This window comes from Columba livia, chromosome Z, assembly GCF_036013475.1.
Source record: "Columba livia isolate bColLiv1 breed racing homer chromosome Z, bColLiv1.pat.W.v2, whole genome shotgun sequence".
NCBI classification, from domain to species: Eukaryota; Metazoa; Chordata; class Aves; order Columbiformes; family Columbidae; genus Columba; species Columba livia.
The window spans coordinates 72,770,282-72,795,553 of record NC_088642.1 but is presented as its reverse complement, the minus strand read 5'-3'; the positions used below and the strand labels follow the sequence as shown (position 1 = coordinate 72,795,553).

The window sequence follows — 25,272 nt, the reverse complement described above, 5'->3', positions numbered from 1 at the left end:
TTTAAGCTGAGATTTGACTATAACTTTAGCTGTTATGAGATTTATGTAGCTAAAAATAGTGACACTGATTTCCCTTCTGCTTTCTAAAGTCAAGGTCTTTCTACCTACAAGGAGCTTTGTTCACTGGCTAGTGATCTCAATCAGCCAGACCTGGTGTACAAATTCATGAATCTGGCCAACCATCATGCCATGTGGAATTCTCGGAAGGTAATTCACAGTTTTCATACTTCCATTCCCCCTGTGAACTCTGGAAACAATAACTTCATGTTCCTAGCTCTGGTTGTATGGTCTATGGATAACTGCATGTGGAAGTCATTTGTTGATGTTTTGGCGTCAGGTCCAGCACAAATTTACCAGTCTGAGAAACAAATTCAGGATCACTCAAAATTCTTACAGTAAAACATTGGTATCACAGAGTTCATATGATCCTACATTCACTGCTGAATCAATTTTGATCCCTTCTTTTACTTTTGAGTGTGTATAGAAGCCAGATCTTGATGTGCTCAAACAGTGAGATCGTATTTTCAAAACTGGATGAATTTTAAAATGCCGAAGAAAGTGAACTTTGTGATGTAAAAAGGCAGAGCACAAAAATATTCAGCAACAAGTCACTAAAAAGCCAGTTGACAATACACTAGTTTAATCACCACTGTCAAAAATATCCTTTTTAACTCAAGTCTTCATATTTCAAAGCTGCTGGAAGCCTTAGCAAAGTCAAAATACTATTGGATCCACTTCCTGCAAAAAAGGTAGCATCATAAATTTCAAGATTTAAGTATACATTTCAGAGCTTTAACTTGGGGACTTTTTCACTGGCCTTACCTAAGCGTGGAATAACTTGTTTTGTCCTTGGGAGTAGACAGAGCACCTTTTGTAAAGAAGATCCAGCAGCTGCATCTTCTGCATTGCACCTTTCGAGTCCGACAAGTCAGCACGTCTCTCAAGACTTCCCTGTCTTTGTGCTGGGACTTCTGAAGCACAGGAGCATAATTAGGTTCTTGACGCTTGTGGAATTCCACCAGCCAGGATAAGTCAAGAAAATCCACTCAGCAACTGTGGGCTGCCATTTGGGAAAATTGCAGAATCGTTTAAATTAAAGAGGATATCTGGAAGTCTAAGCTCCAAAAGTCTGCACAAGAGCTAGGCAGAGCAAGTTGCTCAGGGCCTTGCAAGCTATGCCTCCCTTTTCGTTAGACTTTCTGCAACCTCTTGGTCCTCATGGCAGTGGTCCTAACCAAGAGTTTGTCTTTATTACTCTTCCTTTTCTAGACTAATCTGGACAGCACATCCTATCCTGGGAAATTCCTAGTGTGGGGTTTCGAGTGGCAGCTTTTGACGCTGCAGGTCAGGAAACATGAAGTTATTAGAGGCAGTCACTGCACAGCCTGTATGGAGCAATTTCTTTCTGGGCAGATCCCATGGGACTTCATGGGTGAGCAGCAGTTCCCCTGTGACAGAGTTGAGAGTGGAACTGACAAGGAAGAAAGAAAAGAGTATGGAAGAATACGAGAGTTTAGAGTAAATATGGACAGATGCAAAATGATAATCCTCAGAAAATTCAGGTTGTAGAACCAAGGTAGAGTTCTTTTATTTTTAGCTTTTCTGTTCCAAAGTTATTCTAAATGCGGCAGAGTTTTAGGGAAGCAGTGGCCCATCCTCACCAGAAGAACATACCGACATCTTGATAGTTTTAATTCTCTATCAACACTTTTTCAAAAGGGGTCACTTGGTATCTTGAAATGAAGGCTAGAGAGAAGGAACTTTTGAAGTATTGTGTTGTCTGCTGATTGTGATTGTATGTTTGATATCACTGTGGTACTGTAGCACTGATGAGGAGCTGATCCTGGTACCATTCAAGTCCTTTTGATTTGGTTTAAGTCTAAACTGTTGGTCAGTTTTACCACAGACTGTGGTGTGCCCAGCAGCAGTAACTGAGAGATCATGCAGATTATTTCAACAAATACTCTTTTGTCGTAATTTCAGGGAGCAGCGTTTGGTTTCAATGTGATAGCTGCCAAGGCTGGAGAGCAGCTGGCTCCATTTTTGCCCCAGCTCCTTCCCCGGCTCTACCGTTACCAGTTTGACCCCAACCTGGGCATTCGACAGGCAATGACCAGCATTTGGAATGCCTTGGTCACCGACAAGTCAATGGTGAGTGAGCAGCGAAGTGGGGAGTAGTGGGTTTGCTGCTAACCAGTGGCATCTCAGCATTCATCATGGGACAGATGCATCTTGTGAAGGAGGGGCTGTGCAAAAAGGGGAGAGGTATTGTCCTACAGAGAAAGAGGGGCTTGAATCTATGGATGAGGTGGAGGGTGTGCAGAGATTTTTCCACTGCCTCTTACATGTGAAAGGATATTGCAGAACTCGTTTGTGTTGCCTGTGTTATAGTGTATGATTTACTTTACTTTACGTGGGGTCTTTCCACAGTTTGATATTGCTTTAATATTGCTTATGAGGAATCCTGGTGATCCAAGATGCCCTTCCTAGAGGAAGAACATCTGAATATGGTTCCTTGGTTTTTAAGTGGGAGGAAACCCATGGGAAGAGACTGTTCCATCAGTATGAGGATAGCTCCTCTCAGACAAGTTTCAGGAATAAGTGATTTTAATGGGGTGCACTTGCTCTGGCTTTGCAAGTCCTGGTGCTGGGTTTGCAAATCTTTTCTCCTAGAAAATCTGATCTTAACATGTGAAGTCATTCACTCTGGTCCCTTATCAAAGCAAATAGCTTCTCCAGTAAATATATATTTGGTGCTGCATCCAAACAGTTCAGTTGATAAAGGACTGAGGGATTTTCCTCTTTTTTTTTTGTCATCTCTTGTCACAGCATTACGACATGGAGCGGTGCAGAGAAAGGCATGCCTAAAGCAAAGTCAGAGTAGGTTTGTGTGGGTTCAGCTCTGACAAGCATTAGTCCGTCTGCTGTGTCTGAAAGCAGGCTATATTGTCCAAAAGAACTTATTTTTTTTTTCAGAGTACAGAAAAAGGATGTATGATTCATGCTTGTTTCATGATTTTTCCTTTTTTAAAAATAGGTTGATAAGTACATGAAGGAGATTCTTGAGGATTTGATCAGTAACCTAACCAGCAGTCTGTGGAGGATCAGAGAATCCAGGTATTGCTAGGAAAAGTAACATATTTTCTTTGAACTCTCTTCCATTCTTCACCATAAACTTGTTAACTGGAGCAAGTTGAGGGGCGAAAGAAGACACATCCTTTCATCAGGATAGAGCCCAGGCATGTAGTCTACACTTGAAGTGTGACTCAGTCTTGAAACTCTTTGCTTAATTTAGCCTGAATTTTTTTATGACATGTAGCTTGAGCATGATACTGAACAGCATTCTCTGAAGGAGGAGTTTTCTGATAACAAAGTTCTTGCCTATCCTTGAACCTGAAATATTGCTTAATGTTAGAAAATATTGGCAGTCTGGCGATATACGTACTTGGCAGCAGGACGCCAGTCAGTATAGCATTTTTAGCAAACTGCTTTTGGTTTATACTGGTTTGCAGTTATGCTGTGTTGAAAACTTCCATTTTAATTTCAGTTCTGGTCGTTAGACCATTTTGTTTCATTCTTATCCTATACTTACAGAAAAGAAATCTGAAGCGATTTCATAACTAGAATGTTTACAATAGCAATTTTCACTACAGCAGCCTTTCTCACTTGCTGTCTGTCGCCTGTTTCAGGTTTCACCCAACTGGCTGAATGCTTTTTCCATCTTAAAGGAGATGTTCTTGTGACAATGTAGAGTAGGGTTTGGGGAAAATAAGGAATGTGCAGTAGTTCTTTTTTTTTTAACCATTTCCTTATATTTATAAAAGTATGTGTATGTACTCCTCTATCAAATAAGTATACCATGTGAATAAAATTCCTTCTTTGCAGCTGTCTGGCACTGAATGACTTACTAAGAGGAAGACCTTTGGATGACATTATAGACAAGCTGCCAGAGATCTGGGAAATTCTGTTCAGAGTGCAAGATGACATTAAGGTAATGGAACTGATAACTGACCCTGAATCTTCAACAGAAAGTACAGTGATCAAAGTCTGAGATGTTTCACACACAGAATCACAGAACGTCAGGGATTGGAAGGGACCTCGAAAGATCATCCAGTCCAATCCCCCCGCTGGAGCAGGAACACCCAGATGAGGTTACACAGGAAGGTGTCCAGGCGGGTTTTGAATGTCTCCAGAGAAGGAGACTCCACAACCCCCCTGGGCAGCCTGGGCCAGTGTCTGTTGCCCTCACCATGAAGAAGTTTCTTCTCAAATTTAAATGGAACCTCCTGTGTTCCAGTTTGTACCCACTGCCCTTTGTCTTATCATTGGTTGTCAATGTTTAAAGAGAGACTGTCTAAGAAGCTTAAGCCAGTGGGAATTTTAGGTATTAAACAGACTAGAAATTCAGGCCCCTTGCATTTAACATCTCCACTCTGCCTTAGAAATTCTTTGTGTATGTTTCTCGTGTTTTTTTAAGTGTTAGGTTTCATTCCTACTGTCCTTATTCTTGATGGTTCAGCACTTTTTTTCTGGATATAAAAAAATTCCTAAGGATTTTCTTGATTCTTGATTATAGGAACGTTTATTTTGGGCTGCTTTTGTGCTTAAATTACCTGCATATATGAAGTCAGAGTCCTGAGGTCCTTCCAGGTTTGAGCAGTGTTCCCTCTGGATCCAGACTTCTATGCTCAAGCTTAAGCAAGGCTGAGCTGTTTTCCAAAGTGTAGTGAGTGTGTGTGTGTGTGTGTGTGTGTGTGCGCACGCGTGTGTGTGTGTGTGTGTGTGCAGAAGTGTTTTTGGGCACCAAAACCAACTGACCCATTTTGCCTCAGTGCTGATGAGCCACATCAGCTTCCAAAACAGAGAAACTGCCTGCAGGCTGCCTTCTGGGAAGGGTCTAATTCTTGAATTTTTCCTGGAAAACGGCTTGGGAAGGTCTGCTTGTGGCAGGCCATATGTTTTCCAAGAACATCCTGAGGTAATACCAGTCCAGGTGATTGTGTTTCAGTACTCAGGAATACGGCTAGATACTTCTTAATTCATCAGTGCAAGTAATTGATGCATTTGGTGGTATGTCACCTGCCACCAGAGCTGCACTAATTTTACTGTTAGCTTTTTGTCCGTCTTTCTCTAGTTTTAGACATTTTGTTGAATAAGACATCACTAAGCAACAGGCATTATACTGAGGAGAGGGTAAAGCAAACCCAAAGCACTTCTTTTTGCAGTAGAAGGTTCCATTGTTTTTTGGTGGCTTGATGTTGGGTTTCATTGTTTGTTTGGCATTTTTTTCTTTTGTGGAAATTTTTTGTTTTGAAAATGATGACCAATGAAATAGTATCACAGAGACAAATTTGAACAGAAGCACAGAGAACCTGGTAGTGTCAGGCAGGATTATTAGTGTGTTTGTCATTGAGTAGACCAGATATTCAGATGGAGAAAAGCCCAAATTTCTTTCAAAGATATTATATTAAATATCAGCCATTAATATAGCTCTGTCAGTACTAGCGTTTTTAGTTAATATTAATTATTCCACAGAATATTTTAAAATAGTAACAATGGATTGTTTACTTTTTTTAGGAGACTGTGCGAAAGGCAGCAGAACTAGCCCTGAAAACTTTAAGCAAGGTAAAACTCTAATTTTTGTCATTTGCACAAGGAGACATGTGGTTTTGATGTCAAGTAATCATTCACTATTGTGTCTGCAGGCGTGACCTGTTTGTCATGACTGTTGTCTTGGAAAAGACTCTGGTATAAGGTGCAGTTGTGATAAACGGAACAGTCCCCTAGAATGCAATCATAATAAGCTTGACCAGATACTCTTCTGTACTTTTGTTGATGGTGATGAAGTTCTGCTGCTTGAGGATAATGTAATGTTAAGTTCTATACAACCAAAGGAGGGATAAAATGAACTCATTTTTTTCTTTTGATGTCCTTTTGTTCACCACTTGGGTGTGGGATTTAAAGAAACTTGCTGTAAATTCAACAGTTGACCAAGCACAACTGATGTAGTTGACTGAGCCCTTACTGGTATGAAACAAGGTAATCCAATCTGGACTTCCCACTCTAGTGCTGTTACTGACAGAAGATTTTTTGGGTGTAGTATTATACAATGTCCTGGGTTGGAAGGGTCCCACAAGTCTCATCAAGTCCAACTCCTGTCCCTGCACAGGACAACCCCACAGTTCACACCATGTGTCTGAGGGTGTTGTCCAGTCTCTTCTTGAACACTGTCAGGCTTGGGGCCGTGACACCTCCGTGGGGAGCCTGTTCCAGTATCCAGCACCCTCTGGAGAACCTTTTCCTAATGTCCAACCTGAACCTCCCCTGGCACATCTTCCTGTCGTTCCCTCGGGTTCCATCACTGGTCACTAAAGAGAAGAGTTCTGTGCCTGCCCCTCGTCCTCCCCTTGTGGGCAAGCTGTAGCCACCATGAGGTCTCCTCTCAGCCTCCTCTTCTATAGGTTGAACAAACGAAGTGATTTTAGCTGCTCCTCATACAGCTTCTGCTCAAAACCCTTCACCAACTTTGTAGCCTCCTCTGAACACTCTCCAGCAGCTTTATACCCTTTTTTATCCTGTGGCACCCAGCCCTGCACACAGTGAATGCTCCAGGTGAGGCCGCACCAGAGCGGGACCATCCCCTCCCTGCCCGGCTGGCGATGCTGTGCTGGATGCACCAGGACACGGGTCCCTCTTGGCTGCCAGGGACACTGTTGGCTCATGTTCAGCTTGCTCTTAACCAGAACCCCCAGATCCCTGTCTGCAGAGCTGCTTTCCAGCATCTTGTCCTCCAGTCTGTCTGTACAGCCAGGGTTGCTGTGTCCCAGGTGCAAAATCTGGCACTTGCCCTTGTTGAACTTCATGTGGTTGGTGATTGCCCAGTTCTCCAGTTTGTACAGATCCCTCTGCAGGGCCGCTCTGCCCTTGAGAGTGTCAACAGCTCCTCCAATAGTGCACATATTACTTAATATTTTGTTTGATATTTCTCTAAAAAAGTCACATTGGTGGAAGTGGAAACAGATCTTAAGAGCTGTGTTTGAAATCACAGATTTCTCAATGCACACGGCATGACATTTCAATGGCACGAGTGGTCATCTGGTCCTAAAACGTTGTTGCAATTGCAGATTCTGTTGTGTTCTGGGACTTACTGCCCTGCCTCATGGAATGGTTGAATCCATGTGGCTGAGATAGGCTGACCCTCAGCTGAGAGGTGATTTGGTCCATCTCTTCACTCAGATGCAGATCAAGGCCTACTGGGCTCTGAATTTGACTTCTCTGGAAGCTGACTGCAGCTGAAATTCCCTTTAGGGATGTGGCTTGGGGCATTAGTACCTCCTGGAGATGAGAGTGAAGGTGTACCAGAGCCTGGATTTGACCATGAGCAGTTGTGCTGGTTGCTGTTGGCTTCTTCTGTCTGATGGAGAAGCTGCTTTAATGTAATCTGATCAGGAGATTTGTACATTGTGCAACACTGATTCTGATGTGTCCCCAGGTCTGTGTAAAAATGTGTGATCCCTCTAAAGGAGCGACGGGTCAGAAGACTATAGCTGTGTTGCTCCCTTGCCTGCTAGACAAAGGAATCGTAAGCACAGTTGCTGAAGTCCGATCTCTGAGGTTAGTTCTGTGTCATGTAAGTTCCCTGGGGGCTGGGTCATGATTTGTCCCAGAGACCCAGCTTATCCACCTGAGTTGCTGAATGTTGTGTTTGAAGTGACAAGTTTCTCCCCAAAACAGGCTTCCTGCGGAGTCCTTGCTCAGACAGCAGCCTGGGGAACTCTGCCTGTCTTCTGGGGGCCACTGGCCACTACGCAAATGCCCAGATTTGATTCCCAGCAGGAAGTTCTTTTCTCCCTGTACAGCTGCCAAACTGATCTGCAAGCAGTTTGTTGCACTTGAGGCTGTCCTTCAGGACTGGCATCCCCCTTCTGCTTGTAAACAAGAAATCCCACGGTAGTTCTTGAAAAAGCCAGGTCTTATTTCATGACTGGTTGTCAGTAATGACAGTTCACATCCCAGAGGAAACTGCATTTGGTCACACTGTTCAAATACATTTTATGTCACGTAATGGTTTGACGTCCCTTGATGTGTAGGGACTTCATATGCTTGTCACTCTGTGACCTTGTGTATTCCTTCATTTGCTTGAGGGACAGAAGAGCTGGAAAATGCAGACCTGGATTGTAGCTGGTCTTTGCAAAAAATCCAGGAAGGTTATAAAGCTCCTAACAAATTATAGTGAATATTTCTTGAATGTTTTCATCCCTTTTGAAGATACAAAAACACTTTTTCAAAATGCAGCCTGAGACGTGGTCATTCTGAAACTGACAAGTGGGATTTGAACAGATCCTTGTAATTTGTTTTTTTCTTGTGCAGAGACAATGGATGTCTCTGCAGTGACTTTGTGCAGAGCTTCTTTAAAACATGAAGATGTGCTGTTTCTTCATACATCTGTCTGTAGTACTACCGTTTTGTGCATTCCCTTTGTGATACCCTGTCCAAAGTAAGCAATGTCTGTGCAAAGCATAGCATCAGTTGGAAGCTCAGGGCTAAAGTATGATTTTGCTCAAGCAGAAAAATACACTGATTTTTGTTTGCAGGTATTATTTATATTGGCGTACCTGAGATTGGGATTGGCCTTTTTGTTGGTGCTGCGCTAGAGCAGACCAGAGAGGTTTTTCAGCTATATATGTGTGTTGACCTTCCCTTTGATGTTTTTCCAGCATTAACACTCTCGTGAAGATCAGTAAAAGTGCTGGATCTATGCTGAAACCTCATGCACCAAAACTTATCCCGGCCCTGTTGGAATCCCTGAGTGTGCTGGAGCCTCAAGTCCTCAATTATTTGAGTCTTTGTGCGACAGATCAGGAGAAAGTAAGTGCAATTGTGGTGGGAAAGTATCAACTGAACAGAGATAACAAAAGAATTAAGCTAATTCAATGAACAGAAGAATAGCAGATTTAGTTGAGAGGTGTTCAAACAAGCAAAGAGAAATAGCTAATAAATTGCTAAAAGATGTTTGGTCTTTGGAATATGGCTGGTCAACTGTGGGGTTTTTTTTTGACGGGTTGGGTATATATATATTTCACTCACTAGACCACATATTTCAGAAAGTGAAGAACAATCTTAGTAAGAACTGTTGTTAAATACCACTTCACCTCCATGTACAACTGTGAAAAGGGTGAAGAAAGATTTTGTCATAATTATCTGGAATGCACCTGTTCTGTCAAACTTTGCTGCTGCTTTTCCCAGGGGATTAACTGCAGGACTCCCTATAACATAAATTAGGTGTGCCATAACTCTGTGGGCTGGAGGTGGATGTTGTCAGCACTTGTGCCCTTTAATCTCTCTCAAAGAACCATATTGATCAGTAGCAGTCTTCTGGGAAATTGACTGAAATCCACTGTTCAGAAGCAAATTTAGCCAATTTCATTGTGAGGAGGGAAAGGGTTCAAACTCTGCCCTTTGCAAACAAAAAAAGAATGAACAATAGGTCAGAGTGGGACTTTCTTTCTCTTTCACTCTCTTTTTCTCTTTCTGCCTTTCTTTTTCTCTTCCTTCCTTCCTTCTCTTTATTTCTTTCCTTCATTTTTCTTCATTTTTTCCAGTTTTTTTTCTATTTCCTTAATGTCAGCATCTGCCTCTGAAAGAGAGACATTTCTAGTGTGTGAACATAATTAATTTCAGTCTGTATGCATCTGAAATTGATATTGGTTAGAGTTTATAAGATAGTGAGTTATAGCTGACGTTGCCCTTCCCACTGTTTTATATTGAGTTTACTCTTCGTTTTGTTGGTTTTTTTCCTTTTCAGACTGCAATGGATAGTGCCAGACTTAGTGCTGTCAAGTCGTCTCCCATGATGGAAACTATTAACATGGTAAGTACTTGGTTCAGAAGGGTACCAGTGTAAGGTATGTTGTAGCAGAATAGGAATCAAAGTGGGAGCTTGACAGAATACCTCTTCAGGGTTCATTTTATCATCACATCTCCATGTGGTTGTCTGTCCCCTTTCTTTTTCACATACTGACTTCTTTAATTCTGTTGCCACAGCGTGCCACTCAGATCACTTGTAAACAACCTTGGCTCCATTTGGAGCCAGATGTGTTGTTTCTCCACCTGAAGACCTGCCTGCTTTGATGAAGAGGGCATCTTTCAAGTGCTTTTGTTTGGATGGAGACTCAGCTGGTTCTGGATTATGCTAGCTGCCTATTCTCTTCATCTCTAGCCTACAATTCCCCAATCACCTTCTCAGCTGGACCTCCCACTGATGATAGACATTGTTTTTAAGGCACAGATGCTGTCTACCTATTGCCTTGTGGTGCCTTAGATATCCCTACCTGGGCCTTGCTCGTGCTTCGGTGGTGGAGAGTTTGAGAGAAAATGCTGATATCACTGAAAGCACTGTCAGCAGCTGGAGTTTGGCACCATAGTTTCCTGAAGTTGCTGATGCCCAGACACCATGCTGCAGGGTCCATCTTGGCAGAACTCACTTTCCTCTGTAAGAGCCTCTCTCTTCCCAAAAAAAAGCCCCCTTTTTTTCTGCTCGGGCACTGCACACAGCCAGGGGCCTTGAGCAGGCAGGGAGTGTGAACACTGAGCAAGTTTTAGGAGAAGCATAGACACCAGAGCTGTTCTTTATTTCCTGCTCTTATGGAAAAGTAACAACAGCAAGCCCTCCTGTACAGAACAGCATGTGGACCTGTGTTTTGGTGTCAGGTGGAGCGATCTCTATAAATAGCGTGTAAAGCAGCTGGGGATGAAAGGCTCCGTGTAAAAGTGACCTGGTTGCCACCCTGCAGGCTGCAGCAGCTGCTGCTGTCCCTCCTCCAGGCCCTGCCTCTGCCCTGCCAGCCTTCGGGAACGGCTGTGCTGCCCTGGGTGATGCTTGGGGTTTCCTAGGGAAGGGGAGAGATAGTATAGCTTCCCTGGAGTAACGTGGAGATGTCTTGGTTTATAAGCAACCTTCTCTCTGTTCCTCTACATTGTGGGGTTGGCTGGGAGATTATATCCTTGGATGGGATATAATGGATTATTCCCTTTGCCATACCAGTGCAGAAGGGGGAAGTGACAGCAGATCTGACTTATGAAGCTCAAGAGAGGGTTACTTTTAGTTAGTGTGTGATTCTTGAATTTGCTAGAAGGCCAGTGGCATCCTTGGGTGTATTAGAAGGGGGGTGGTTAGTAGATTGAGAGAAGTCCTCCTTCCCCTCTACTCCACCCTGGTGAGACCACATCTGGAATATTGTGTCCAGTTCTGGGCCCCTCAGTTCCAGAAGGACAGGGAACTGCTGGAGAGAGTCCAGTGTAGGGCAACAAAGATGATGAAGGGAGTGGAGCATCTCCCTTATGAAGAAAGGCTGAGGGAGCTGGGTCTCTTTAGTTTGGAGAAGAGGAGACTGAGGGGTGACCTTATTAATGTTTATAAATACATAAAGGGTGAGTGCCACAAGGACGGAGCCAGGCTCTTCTCAGTGACAACCAATGATAGGACAAGGGGTAATGGGATCAAGCTGGAACACAAGAGGTTCCACTTAAATTTGAGAAGAAACTTCTTCTCAGTGAGGGTGACAGACACTGGAACAGGCTGCCCAGGGAGGTTGTGGAGTCTCCTTCTCTGGAGACATTCAAACCCACCTGGACATGTTCCTGTGCGACCTCACCTAGGCGTTCCTGCTCCAGCAGGGGGATTGGACTAGATGATCTTCTGAGGTCCCTTCCAATCCCAAACATACTGTGATACTGTGATAGATCTCCCTTCTGCAGACAGTGTGCTACACAGAGTGCTGGAAACACGGGGTTTCTCTTCTGTCTGGTGGCATTTTAGGCATAGGAAATTAGAAATGATACCAATAAAAACCCTCTTGTACCTCTGTGTCATTTATTCCACTTGTTTGTCTTGACCAGTTTAAGAATGTCTTCGAGTCAGTTCATTTCTTTCTCTAGTTTGGATATGTTACTGCTACTCAAGGTTTCAGACGGTTGAGGGGGAATGGTGGGTTTTTTCCTAAGATGTGCAAACCTTTGCATCCCTTTCCGTCCCCAAAACGAGTCCTTGCTATTGTGTTACTTTCAGCTTTCTAAATAGTTGGAGTGCAGGAGTGCATCAGTTCCAGGAAATGATAATTTTAGTGGGGTCAGCTTAGCATAAAAGTAGGAGTTGGAGTCTGTATGTGGTATAAGCCACTTTGTGGTGCCTTTTTCCCACCATGTGGCAAACTCTCAGGATTCAGCTGAAGACCAGCACACAGAGCTGGGGCAGGCTGGAAGCTAGGCCAGTTTAAGTCTGCCACTGTTATCTTTCTTTATTCTTTTTCTTTTTTTTTTTTTTTTAAATCCCTGTCTCTTGCCTTTCTCTAGAGCTTGCAGTATTTGGATGTGTCCGTCCTGGGTGAACTGATTCCTCGGCTGTGTGAACTGATCAAAAGCGGAGTAGGCCTTGGCACAAAGGTATGTCTGGGATTTTAATAGTTCATTTGGAAATGGAGAACAGAACACAACACAGTGCAAGTGTAAATACTGATCCTTTGACTGTCTCTTTTAAAGTGACGGCTTGGGCTCATTCATGCTGGAGTCATTTGACATCTGGGTCACACACCACCTGCATTACCTGTGATTTCCTTAGTGTGTGCTGCCTGAACGCCCCTGGGCTACACAGCCATTGTACTCTGTTGCACTAGAGTGCAGAAGGTTGTCCTTGATAGCTGTAAATCCTTCAGGACCATGGATCCTGAGTGTGGGTCCTGGTAACTTTTTCACTTCCTAATTCAATTACCGTCATGCATTTGTTACAAAATGTTTTTCTGCTTCTACCCTGGACTCTGGGCTTATCAGGGCAGAGGCTTAGTGGGCCGATACCATGTCATACAAGTGCATATAGCACTGCAGCAAGTATTAACAGTAATAACCAGGGGCTAACATTGTTTTGTCTTACCTTTGTTTCCCCTTGCAATCTTCCAGGGAGGCTGTGCCAGTGTAGTTGTGTCGTTAACCACACAGTGTCCTCAGGACTTAACACCTTATTCAGGTGAGGTTCCTTTCTAGTGTCAGGTTTTAAAGATGCTTTTTGTTGCTGTTCTGTAGGTAGCATTTCCTCCCTGTTGACCCTTGATTTTATTACAAGAATGATCTTTATGTGTTTATTTTCCTCAGAGAGCTGTTTGAAGTTGCCTTGTGTGTGTGAGACTGGCATGCTGGGGGTGGGTCCCAGGGATGTTAAATACCTCATCAAATTGGAAGAGGCAGAGGAAGGAGCTGAGGGGACTCGCTAGCACCCAGCAGGAACAGATGGAAACATTTCTAGACTGTGTTGGAGCAGACTAACAATGAGGGTCTTAGTGCATCACTGTCAATAAGCACTTGTTCCTTCAGCTTGGCCTATGTGAGAACCATAAACAGGGCCTTTGCTTCCTTGGGTCTTAATCTTCCCTTTACAGTTTATTGTGATTTGATACTAGAAAGGTCATGTTTCTGTTGTAAAACAAAAATAAAGCTGAAAGTATGATCAGCTGGGGTGCACATGTCACAGGAAGGTTACCAGTCAAGGTGTGCGGGCTGAGGCTGGCAAAACACAAGTTTCTGCTTAGCCTTGCTGTGTTATGCTGTGCACTTGTCTTAACGTCAGGACCAGAGAGACATAACCCTGCAAACGTGTGATGAGGAAAAATGCGTAAATTCAAACAAACTAATCAAATGCAGGCTATTATAGTTCTTGCCGCAGCAATAAAAACATGGTACTTGTGATAAAGCAAAGTCTCTTCCAACAGGCAAACTTATGAGTGCTTTACTTAGTGGCCTGACTGATCGCAACAGCGTGGTGCAGAAGTCTTTTGCCTTTGCTATGGGGCATCTAGTCCGGGTGAGTTGGAGTTTGAGATGTCTTTAGGTTTTTTGTTGTTGTTTTGTTTGGTTTTGTTTTTTTCCTTTGTTGCTGTTGTTTTTTCTCAAAGCGTTTGAGTGATTTGAGTCTCTCCCATGTTACAGACTGCCCGGGACAGTAGCGTTGAGAAGCTGCTGCACAAACTCAGCAGCTGGTACTTGGAAAAGGAAGGTATGTTGCTTTCGTGGTGTTCAGTTACAGAATACAGGGCAGAAAAAGTTCCTAGCGATAGGAAGAAAGATTTCTGTACTGTGATGCTTGGCTGAATAATTCCCATGCATCATTATACAATACTGTGCATTCCTCTGCTTCCCGAGACGCAGACCAAGCCGATAAAAGAAAATTCTCCTTCCCAGTCATAACATTGACTGTTTTTCTCCTTCAGAGCCGATTTACAGAACAGGCTGTGCTTTAACTGTGCATGCTATGGGACGCTACAGTCCAGATGTAGTGAAGAACCATGGCAAATATGTGCTGCCATTGGCTTTTCTTGGCATGCACGAGGTTACTGATGAAGAGAAAGGAGAGAAAGAGAATTCTGCACTGTGGACTGAAATTTGGCAGGAAAATGTGCCTGGTAAGTCACGCTAAGACTGGTAAAAGTTTTCTGGTAAGCGTGGGGCAAGCCATATCACGCTTTCTAGAATTCCATCTTGGAAATACAGATTTCTCATGGTGAGAGATTTATGAAGCGTTTGTCCATTTTCTTCCTTTCTAGAGATGTCCTGTATGAGTTTCGGGTTAGTAGGTTAGCTTCTCTGTGGCTATTTAAAATAATTACAGAGATGTTGATTGCTGGGGATACACAGACACAGTTAGGAGAAGTACTTTCAGATTGTGAGGCACCGAATGCCACTGTAATGTTGCCGTGATTGTGGTGCAGATAGCTGGATGTCTTTGGAAATCTTGATGCCAGACTTTGAGGGCTGCTGTATCCTCTGAAGTTACAGGGGACTTTAACCTGTGCCTCAGGTTGGAGATCTCTCTGATCATGCACGTAGTTTTAACCTCAGTGAATTAATCTACACTGTAGAAGGGCTATTTTGCCATGCTTTCTGTTTGTAGAGGAAGATCTGGATGTGTGGTGAAATGCTTTTGCAGGCTGCTTCTCTGACCTGATTTCAGAGCTGGTCCCTTAGTCACCAGATTACTTCTCTGTAGTTTCACAAAGTAGCTGCAGAAATGTTTCCCAGTGACCCGTTCTTGCCAAAATAAAGTTATATTCCTTAGAAACAATCTAACGCATTGTCTAGTGTCTGTTGTATGGAAGAACTGAGATGAGCTTTTTGTCTGGATGTTTGCTAAAGATTTTCTGTGGAAGCACCTTGAAAACAGAACCCGTCTTCAGTCTGTCTGGGAGGAATTCTTCACCCTTTTGCCTGAAGTAGGCCTTGCTGATACGTTTCATCACAAAAAAAAAAGATAAATCTGTAATGGCCTTTTTTAATAAGATGAGGTTTTTGTTACTTTTGTGGCAAAATTACAGTTTTCCTCTGTTTGACGTGCAGGTACTCAGGGTGGCATCAGACTGTATATGGAGGAGTTGATAACCATTATGCAGAAGGCTCTCCAGTCCCAGTCCTGGAAGATGAAATCCCAGGGAGCAGCTGCCATGGCATCAGTTGCCAAACAGACAGGCTCCCTGGTGCCGCCACACCTGGGAATAGTGCTCTCCGCACTGCTGCAAGGCCTGCCAGGGAGAACCTGGACTGGCAAGGTGAGAAAGGAACATGGATCACTGTGAGCACCAGCATGCAGCCCTCGAGCCAGGACATGCAATGTTCTGTGCTGCAGAGCAGCATCTGTAGGAACTCTGACTTAGGGAATATGACTTTTGGCCTGCATGTAGCCGATACAAAAATGACAAGGAAGGTAAGTAGGTGGCATTCAGATTGCTTTAGGAGTTGGGGTCCCACTTAGACTACTTCTGCTGCACCATGTTCTGACCTTGAGGAGCACTGTCTTGTGCTCAGTGGCACTGCAAGGCCCCTTCCACTGCCAGATCGGTGCAGGTGGAAAGGCAAGTCCTCTGCAGCCTCTACAGTGGGAGCGGCCAGAGACAGACGTTGCTTGTTTAGACTGGTGGTATTTCCCCACAAAGGGTTCTTCTGTGCAGCAGGATGGTGCCGTTTGGCTGTGCAGCATTTCTCAGTGGTTTCTCTTTTACTCATTGCAGGAGGAGCTGTTAAAGGCCATTGACAGTGTCGTCTCTGCATGCAGGTAAGTGTCTTGAAAGAGGTGGTACCCTCAGGATCTGGAATCTCAAAAAGGAGGTTGTTGCACAGTGTTGTTGCTGTTAGGTACTAAGGAGACTCTAGAAAATTGTGAACGCCCTCCTGATCAACCATCAGCATGTGGTCTCCACTCACTTGTCAATATGCGGGTCACTGATGAGAGCTGGGAGGGACAAGTGATGCTTCAGAGGGATCTGCAGCGGTAAATGGTAAATGGGCAAGTAAGAGGATGTTGAGAGGATGGAATTGCTAATAAGAAAGAAAAGACTGAGGGGAAAGAGAAGACGATGTAGAAGTGAGAGGAGGAAAGTACATTGGAAGCATATGAGGAAAGACAGGAGAGAAAAACAGAACAGACAATAGAAGAAGAGTGCTGGAGTGTAGCTTCAGTTATAACTGTTGGTAGGGAGCCCTGTGCCTGGAATTGTTTCCTTTCTGTGGGAAGGGAGGTGTTTGGAGAGGGATTAATGTGGGTCTGATAGTTTCTGTGTGCCTTGTGTTTCAGTGCAGAGCTGCAGAAGTCAGTGCCTGGCCAGCCCACTGTCGATGATATTGTCCAGGCTGTCCTGAAAGAATGTCGGAAAGAGAACCTGAAGTATAAGATGGTTGCACTGCGCTGTGCGGCTGGGCTGCTGCAGGCAACACAGGAAGACCGGTTCCAGGAGCTGGCAGATATCGTCTTTCCCATTATAAAGAAGGTGACAGTCCAGCTTCTTGAGTTTTCCTCTTTCGAAACTAAACACTCAAGTGGTGGCAGTTGGGCTGATGCTGTTATGTACAAACCCTATACTCAATCAGATCCTTGGGGCTGAATACCAGACCACCGGTGAGCCCTGGGGTGGTTGTATCTGTGCTGCCCAAATTCGGAACTCGCCCAGCTGTGCAGAGTGCTTCCTGTAGTGTCCAGCATTGCCGCAATACAGAATTAAAAGTTAATTCCTGGCTGTTCTACAGGCAGCAGGGGACTCCTGGGAAGCTGTGCAGAGTGCTTCTGTTTAGTATCTGCAGTGTTTCGCATCTCTGCAAGTGGGACTGCTGTAGCATGGGGGGGATGTTTGGGTGCAAGGACACGGAGCCTGCTGGGCACTTCTGCAGGCTGCCAGTAGCACCAGGGCTACCGGTGGCCGGGGGGACCTGTGCTCCCTCTGTGTGGGGCACTGACTGGGTACAAACGGCAAGGGAAGGCAGTTGCACTGAAGTGTGTGTCTATCCTGTCCTCATCCCTGTGTCCATCATACCTTCCTCCCTGCCCTTCACAGAACTCTCTTGAGAGCACAAGCACGGGTTTACCAAAGCATGATGAAGACGACGAGGACATGAGGGAGAAAGAGGTGCAGATGGAGTCCCTGATCTGTGCCTTTGAGACGCTGGGCAAAGCCTGGCCAAGGAACCCAGAGACACAGCGTAAGTCAGCTAATGGTGTGCAGAGTGAACTTTCTCTGCTCAAACTATTTCACAGAATCACAGAATGTCAGGGATTGGAAGGGACCTCGAAAGATCATCCAGTCCAGTCCCCCCGATGGAGCAGGAACACCCAGATGAGATTACACAGGAAGGCGTCCAGGCGGGTTTTGAATGTCTCCAGAGAAGGAGACTCCACAACCTCCCTGGGCAGCCTGGGCCAGTGTCTGTTACCCTCACCGTGAAGAAGTTTCTTCTCAAATTTAAGTGGAACCTCTTGTGTTCCAGTTTGTACCCATTACCCCTTGTCCTATCATTGGTTGTCAACGAGAAGAGCCTGGCTCCATCCTCCTGACACTCACCCTTTATATATCTGTAAACATTAATAAGGTTACCCCTCAGTCTCCTCTTCTCCAAACTAAAGAGCCCCAGATCCCTCAGCCTTTCCTCATGAGGGAGATGTTCCACTCCCTTCATCATCTTTGTTGCCCTGCGCTGGACCCTCTCCAGCAGTTCCCTGTCCTTCTGGAACTGAGGGGCCCAGAACTGGACACAATATTCCAGATGTGGTCTCACCAGGGCAGAGTAGAGGGGCAGGTGAACCTCTCTGACCTACTAACCACCCCCCTTCTAATACACCCCAGGTACCATTGGCCTTCCTGGCCACAAGGGCACAGTGCTGGCTCATGGTTATTCTGTTGTCCACCAGGACCCCCAGGTCCCTTTCACCTACACTGCTCTCTAACAGGTTGTTCCCCAGCTTATACTGGAATCTGGGGTTGTTCCTGCCCAGATGTAAGACTCTACACTTTCCCTTGTTATATTTCATTAAATTTTTCCCCGCCCAACTCTCCATCCTGTCCAGGTCTCTGGATGGCAGCACAGCCTTCTGGTGTGTCAGCCACTCCTCCCAGCTTGGTGTCATCAGCAAACTTGCTGACAGTGCACTGTATTCCCTCATCCAAATAATTGATGAATATATTGAATAATATAGGCCCCAGTACTGACCCCTGAGGCACTCCACTAGATACAGGCCTCCAACTAGACTCTGCCCTGTTGACCACGACTCTCTGGCTTCTTCCCTTCAGCCAGTTCGCAGTCCACCTCACTACCCGATCATCCAGATCACACTCCCTCAGTTTAGCTGTAAGGATGCTGTGGGAGACTCTGTCAAAGGCTTTACTGAAGTCAAGGTAGACCACATCCACCGCTCTGCCATCATCTATCCACCTTGTTATGTTCTCATAAAAGTCAATGAGGTTGGTCAAGCACGACTTCCCTTTGGTGAAGCCATGTTGACTGCCCCTAATGACCCTCTTATCCCTGATATGCCTTGAGATGGCACCAAGGATAAGTCATTCTATCAGTTTCCCAGGGATGGAGGTGTGGCTGACCAGTCTATAGTTACCCAGGTCCTCCTTGCCCTTTTTGAAGACTGGAGTGACATTTGCTTTCCTCCAGTCCTCAGGCACCTCTCCCGTTTCCCAAGACTTGACAAAGATGATGGAGAGTGGCACAGCAATGACCTCAGCCAGCTCCCTCAGCACCCGTGGGTGCATCCCATCCAGACCCATGGATTTATGGATATCCAGATTGCCTAACTGCTCCCTAACCCAGTCCTCATTAACCAAGGCAAACTCCTCCATTGTCCTGCCTTCCTCTGGTGCCTCAGTGGTACGGGGCTCCCCAGGACAGCCTCTGGCAGAGCAGACAGAGACAAAGAAGGCGTTCAGTAACTCTGCCTTCTCTGTATCTTCTGTCACCAGGGCACCCACCCCATCCATCAGTGGGCCTACATTGCCTCTGGTGTTAGTTTTATCTGCCATGTATTTGAAGAAGCTCTTTCTGTTGTCCTTGACCCCTCTTGCAAGGTTTAATCTAGGGAGGCCTTAGCTTTCCTAGTTGCCTCCCTAGACCCTCTGACAACAGCCTTATATTCTCCCCAAGTGGCCAGCCCCTCCTTCCATGATCTATAAACTCTCGTCTTCCACTTGAGCATACCCAGCAGCTCCCTGTTTAACCACGCAGGTCTCCTGGCTCCCTTGCTTGACTTCCTTTCCTCTTAAAACAAAAAGGGAGGGGGAGGAGGGAAAGAGGGACATGGAGGTCAGGGAGGCTTGTGAGGAGATGCAGGATCTTCCTGCCTGCAATTTGTAAGATCTTCAGAGAGAAAGCTGCCCCAACAGCTTTTGCAGGAAGTAGTCCATCCTTGAAGAAATTATTTTACTGTTGTCTTAAATTCAACAAACGGTTGTTTCTGTGGAGGCACACAATGCCTGAGGTGACGTGCCTAATCAAAAGCAGCCTGGTTTTGCTGCTCACATGTACGTTTGCATCAACTCTGGTACAAGGCGGAGGAACTAGTTATATCTGAAACAAACAAACAGGTTGCTTTTATTGGCATGCCAGAATGTGTAATGCAGCTGTTTAACCTCCAGTGTTCATTAATGAAAGTGTTGATGTGGAGAAGATTTCCAGAGTCACTTGCTACAGGATGTTGATTTGGTCATACACAGTGACTAGCCCCTTGTCACTTGGGGAAAAGCACGAGGAACACCTGGGAGACAGAGCACAAAGTGTTTCCTGCTGCCGCTCCCCCGGTAACACGACATCCTTGTTTTTCTGTAGGTTGCTATCGCCAAGAGTTTTGCAAGTTAATGTGTGACCGTCTGAAACTCAGCACATGGAAAGTGCAGCTCGGAGTGCTACAAGCCATGAGCGCTTACTTTCAAGGGTAATTCTCCTTTCTGCAATCCACTTAGGTGATGCTTCTTTTCTTTGTTGCTTCAAGCTATTTAATGAAATTAAGGATGACACCGGATTCTCGGAAGAAGTCGAGCAGACTTCTGTCCCAGTGGTGCGGTGTTTTTCCCTGTGTCTTGACAGTGTTTTTGCATTTGACAGGCTAATGCTGTTTGACCAGGAGCACTCAGATCCTGTGGCTTTGACAGAAATACTGTTGGAAACCTGTTCATCTATCACACATTCTTTAGGTAAATGGACTTTTCCTGGTTTGTGGTCGATGATTAATTTCGTGTTAATACATTCCTTCTGTGGGGGTTGGCTGGTAGAGCAAGTGCAGGATAAACATAAGCCGTCAGAGATAACATTTTGTCCTTCCTTGCACTGTGCTACAGTAATTCTGATCTTGCAGTAGCTGCTGAAGACAGTTCTGTGCAGGGTGCTGTGTACAGAGAAATAAATTCCTCTGATGCAAGAGAGCTTTGAAAGGGGAGGGAGAGCCAGGCAGCAGATTCCTGTGTAATCTCTTACGAGTGCGAATTGGAAACATAGCAGTTTTATCCAGGCTTTGAGGCGGTTTGTGCTCCCTGAACAGGGCACCCTTGGGGATGTAAGAGCTATGTGTGTAATGTTGCCAAGCAGGGGACTGTTTGTGACTGTGGTAGCGAGTGTTCCCACTTGTCCTGTGACCCTAACAGTGTCACGAAGTCCTCGCACCTGCATGCGGTGCTTGTTTCTGGTATGCCTAAAGGCAGCACCTACTTCATAGCTGGCTACCAATCCAGAGACCCCTTTGGGGAAAGTTTAACTATCAATGCTCCTGGACCGAGTCCTTAACAAGATTTTAGCTCAGGAGACCAAATAACTTTTTGTGACCATCTTGTGCTTGATGTCATGAAGTTTATGTACCCTCACTTGATGCTGCTTGTTAAAACCTGGATGATTCATAGCCATACAGCTCACCAAAGCAGTTGTCTCTTATGCACAGAAGTTGTCTGCGATGACACTGTACCTATGCCAGCCTTGTTCCCTTTCAACATGTGTAAGGAGCAGTAGCGCTGCGGTAAATAGCACAGGCGACACATAAGGTTTAATTGACTTGTCAGCCGCTGGTTGGTCCCTTTCCGCCATTCAGATGTGTGTAACTGCCAGCACAAACGAGGACAGTGAGCTGTGCTAACATGTGGTGGCTGCTCTTTGTACAGTTACTGTGCCTGCCATTCTCAATGTGGTTGTGGGATTTTTTCTTTGTTTTTTTTTTTAAATCCCTTAGAAAACAAAAGCTACACGTCCATAAGAACAGAAGCTTTGTCTGTGATACAACTGCTGCTCACCAAACTGCAAGGTGAGACTTCTGCTTGCCACCTGGGAGAGCCACTGATGGGTGAAGAAGGCACCTGGCTGTGTGGCCAGGAACCCTGGAGAGATGGCATTACCTCTGCCTGCAGCACTGGGTGGTTTTGGGGCAGTTGAGGCTTGAGTTCTGTGCTTGATCACTCGGGAGACATGGAGAGGGCTTGAAGTAGCTGTGGATAAAGTCCAGGTCTGAAGTACTGTTGGATATTCCTTGGATGGGGAACATGTCTGAGTGTGTAGTCTGGTTCTGTATTATGTGCAAGCTCCATAGAGGGAGGAACTCCTGTTTCTGTAGAAGAGTTATTTTTTACCCTTTCAGTGCGAAGTTTAATTCCTCATGGTTAATTTAGCATTTAAGCCTTACAGAATTAACTTCAGAGAATGAGTCTGCTTAGGTCTCAAGGTCATACATGTCTGCAGTCATTCTGCAGCAGTGTTTCCTTTGGATTTCTGCTATGCAGTTCATGTTTCCTTTATTCTAGCAAAATTCTTATTACATTACATGAAGTAATTGTGAAGTGGGAAAGATTTGGTTCTTCAGGCCCTTGTTTTCACATCTTGGAGGCTTAGACTGTCAAGCCTAATCTAAACAGGCCCGGCTCCCTGTGCAGGAGGCAGCACATGCAGCAGTGTCAGTTGAATGTGCCTCCTCCTGGAAGCACAGTACGGCCTGCAAGTGAAACACTGAAGCAGTCGCTCAGCCTGTCTGGGGATGGAGGTGGGGTTTTGGGGTTTTTTTTGCATTCTGGTATTCGTGACCAGTGTCTGTCTGTCTTTCATCTACACAGAAGCCCAACAGTGGGAAAGCCTGACACCAGAATGCAGAGAGCACCTCATTCGTTCGTTGTCTACGATGGTGTCAGATAGCAGACCTGAGCTACAGGAGAAAGCATTTACACTGAAGAAAACACTTGAAAATCTTGACTAAGCTGTAAAACACAAACTACAAAGTGCCATGTAAAACAAAAACGAAAGAGTGCAGTGGTCTGAAAACCAAGTGAGAAAATGAAGATTACTGTGTAGCATGCATCATTCCTGGCCAAAATAAAAAATGCCTTAAATTCTTTTCCCCATTAATGTTATTTTTACTTTTTTAAGCTGAGGGTTAGTTGCTTTATCAGTAAATACCTCTAGCAGTATGCCCTAGAATGTTTGTAAGTAAGTGTGCAACATGAAAGATGTTGAGGGCAAGATGCTTTCATTTTTTTAATTTAAATTGGCAAAAGGTTAGTCAGATCCCCTTCGTCCATCAAAGGAATTGTTGACAAACCACCAGTACAGGAAGTGAAAAGCATATTTGATTTTCACTTAAGTTGTGTGTGGAGATCTGTTACCTGGTGTGTAAACAGTAAATCTTTGGGACTCTGCAGTAGAGCTAGTGTTTGTTATCTATAAAGAATTAAATGCTTCCCCTGATGAAGCCCATGTTAAACACTGACGGCTTCCCAGGGCAGGGTTTCATCTGCCACCCACCTCTGCTTCTCTTGCTTGCTCCTCCCTTGCAGGCTGTTGTCTGCGAGCTGTGAAAGGCAGAGTACTGTTAGCTTCACTCCTTCCTTCTTCTCTGACCTCAGCACGGATTGACCGAGACTCTGCCTTCTAGCAACCTCGGCCTCCCAAACTTTAAATGAGAACTTTTTTCTTCGAAGGATGCACAAGAGAGCACTTTACTGGGCTGTGTGGGACAAAATTGCGCCTGAAGTTGGTGCCCAGATGGAACACTGCTCTTCTCAAAATTGTTTTGCATGGACACTCCTCAGCTGCAGGAAAAAATATAGGAAAACAATCTTTTCTAGATATGTTTTTGAAGAGTGTTTGAAGTTTGCAATGACACTTTTTTTTTTTTTTTTTTTTTTTAAATAGTGGTAATGTTTTATTCCCTTCCTGTTCGTAACCCTGTTCTTGCTTTGGAAACCTGTAATGAATTAGACTTGTCACTATTTGTAAGAAACTGAATTGTGTCATTTCTCAGCAGCCCAAGTCATGCTGGTTTCTAGCAACTACTTTTTAATTTGCACTTACAAAGAAAGATTATAACTGCATTAATGTGGAGTAAAATTGCTATATGGTGATGTGGCCATGCTGCCTGTCTCCTTTTTTTTGCCCTTCTGAGATAAAAGACGAACCAGACCACTATAGCAACAGACTTTTAATCATTTAAATTTAGCACTGCACCATAATCTGACCAGTACGTGTACAGCTTTTTGGGGATAAACGCTTTGCTGATGGTGAAATAAAATCACTAGTGTGGGCAATATAATGTCCATGGCTTTCAGCATTGGAAGGCTCATTTCTTTTCTTACAGTCTGCATCTCCTTTCAGAGTTGATCTGTTAGGGGGAGGATTGCTCAGATAACGCCACGTTTCCTCCATGCCCTTTTCTTCAGAATCAGGTATGCAGTACCTACTTTTCCCTCAGGTGCCATTTCCAATTCAGTGTTTTCTGGTACTGTAACCATCTCATCGTCTGACTTGCTCTCCACAGGAAGAGAGGAATGTAATTTGTGCAGACCTGCACAGAAAATATTCAGCAAGAAATGGGCAGAGCTGCCCACTGTGGCTCTCGTGTAGCAGAAACCTCAGCGAGCACTATTGCATTGTACACTCTGACTGGTCAGTGGGCAACTCCTTGGTGCTGGGAGCTGGTGCTATAATGTTTTGATTTACACCTTGTTGCAGGGAGCTGCTCTTTGTTTACGTGTAGTTTGAACTGTCGAGCACAGCGTACATTTTAAAATTTTCCTGAGCAAATCACTTTGCGGTATCGTTGAAACCTTGCTTACCGTGACATGTAGTGTCATGAGTGCTTTTTTTTTCTTTTCGTATTAGATGAATATTACCAGTGATGCTTTGCTGTAGCAGTTCATTGTCTGACTTGGGGTTTTTTTCATACTGGTGAGTGACAGTAACAGAAAAGCAAGAGCCTCCACATCTCTGGTAGTTCAAGTTTTCACTGTGGACTGGAGGATTCAGAGGCAATGCATAATATGGTCAAATGACCGTAAGTAGAATAACTGTAATAATTGTGAATAGCAACCTGAATTTCTCTATTGGGGATTTACACTAGAGGGAAGAGCATGTTCTAGGAATTCTACAAACAGCTGGATCATCAGCTCTGGCCAAGAATGTTAGGGATGGTATAACACTTTCTGAATCACAAAGCAATATGTCTTTCTGGCGATTACAGAACAGATTCAGAGCTCCTCTCTAAAGCACGTGCCTATACACAAAACCTACCTGTACAAAAGTTAATTCAGTCAGAGGTTTGATTTCTACCCCCCTCGCATTTGTAAACATAAATTAATAAATAGATGTGGCCTTCCTAGAGTTTTTCCTCTAAAAGTGATTGCACTACATAAAACACACTGTACTTTGCCCAGCACGGGCATCTCTTGTGCTGCTGCAATGCTTTGTATACCTGAGTGCAGTGGGCAGACTTGACTCTAGCACTCGCATTGACCTATAAGCTGTTGCTTAAACAGATGTACATTGAGAAAAGTTTTCTAATGTTGCAAGATCTCCATCAAATTCACTGCAATCTGTACTGTCAAAGTATGTGAATGGTCTGACTGAAAGAAAACCCTCCTGCTTACCAAAAAGGTAAAAATAAAAGCTGCATGACCTGTTCTTTGAAGTGACTGGTAGTGTTTTTTTCTCCCACTGTATTTT

The 25,272-nt window shown here is 44.6% G+C and overlaps 1 protein-coding gene across 5 annotated transcripts in view; it reads left to right on the top strand.

Annotated features, from left to right (window-relative positions):
* ECPAS (Ecm29 proteasome adaptor and scaffold) overlaps nt 1-25,237 on the top strand; it is an 84,056-nt gene extending 58,819 nt beyond the window's left edge. For all 5 annotated transcript variants that reach the window (XM_065046353.1, XM_065046356.1, XM_065046357.1 and 2 more), the window contains 21 exons: nt 90-207; nt 1,984-2,151; nt 3,038-3,117; nt 3,886-3,991; nt 5,578-5,625; nt 7,493-7,614; nt 8,718-8,868; nt 9,806-9,871; nt 12,352-12,441; nt 12,952-13,018; nt 13,758-13,849; nt 13,975-14,041; nt 14,256-14,447; nt 15,379-15,587; nt 16,047-16,090; nt 16,610-16,802; nt 17,364-17,508; nt 20,134-20,239; nt 20,410-20,498; nt 21,521-21,592; nt 22,392-25,237. In XM_065046353.1, the coding sequence (XP_064902425.1) occupies nt 90-207; nt 1,984-2,151; nt 3,038-3,117; nt 3,886-3,991; nt 5,578-5,625; nt 7,493-7,614; nt 8,718-8,868; nt 9,806-9,871; nt 12,352-12,441; nt 12,952-13,018; nt 13,758-13,849; nt 13,975-14,041; nt 14,256-14,447; nt 15,379-15,587; nt 16,047-16,090; nt 16,610-16,802; nt 17,364-17,508; nt 20,134-20,239; nt 20,410-20,498; nt 21,521-21,592; nt 22,392-22,531 (2,365 nt within the window). In that variant the 3' untranslated portion in view covers nt 22,532-25,237. The remainder of the gene's footprint in view (nt 1-89; nt 208-1,983; nt 2,152-3,037; nt 3,118-3,885; nt 3,992-5,577; nt 5,626-7,492; nt 7,615-8,717; nt 8,869-9,805; nt 9,872-12,351; nt 12,442-12,951; nt 13,019-13,757; nt 13,850-13,974; nt 14,042-14,255; nt 14,448-15,378; nt 15,588-16,046; nt 16,091-16,609; nt 16,803-17,363; nt 17,509-20,133; nt 20,240-20,409; nt 20,499-21,520; nt 21,593-22,391) is intronic.
* Nucleotides 25,238-25,272: the final 35 nt, after the last annotated feature.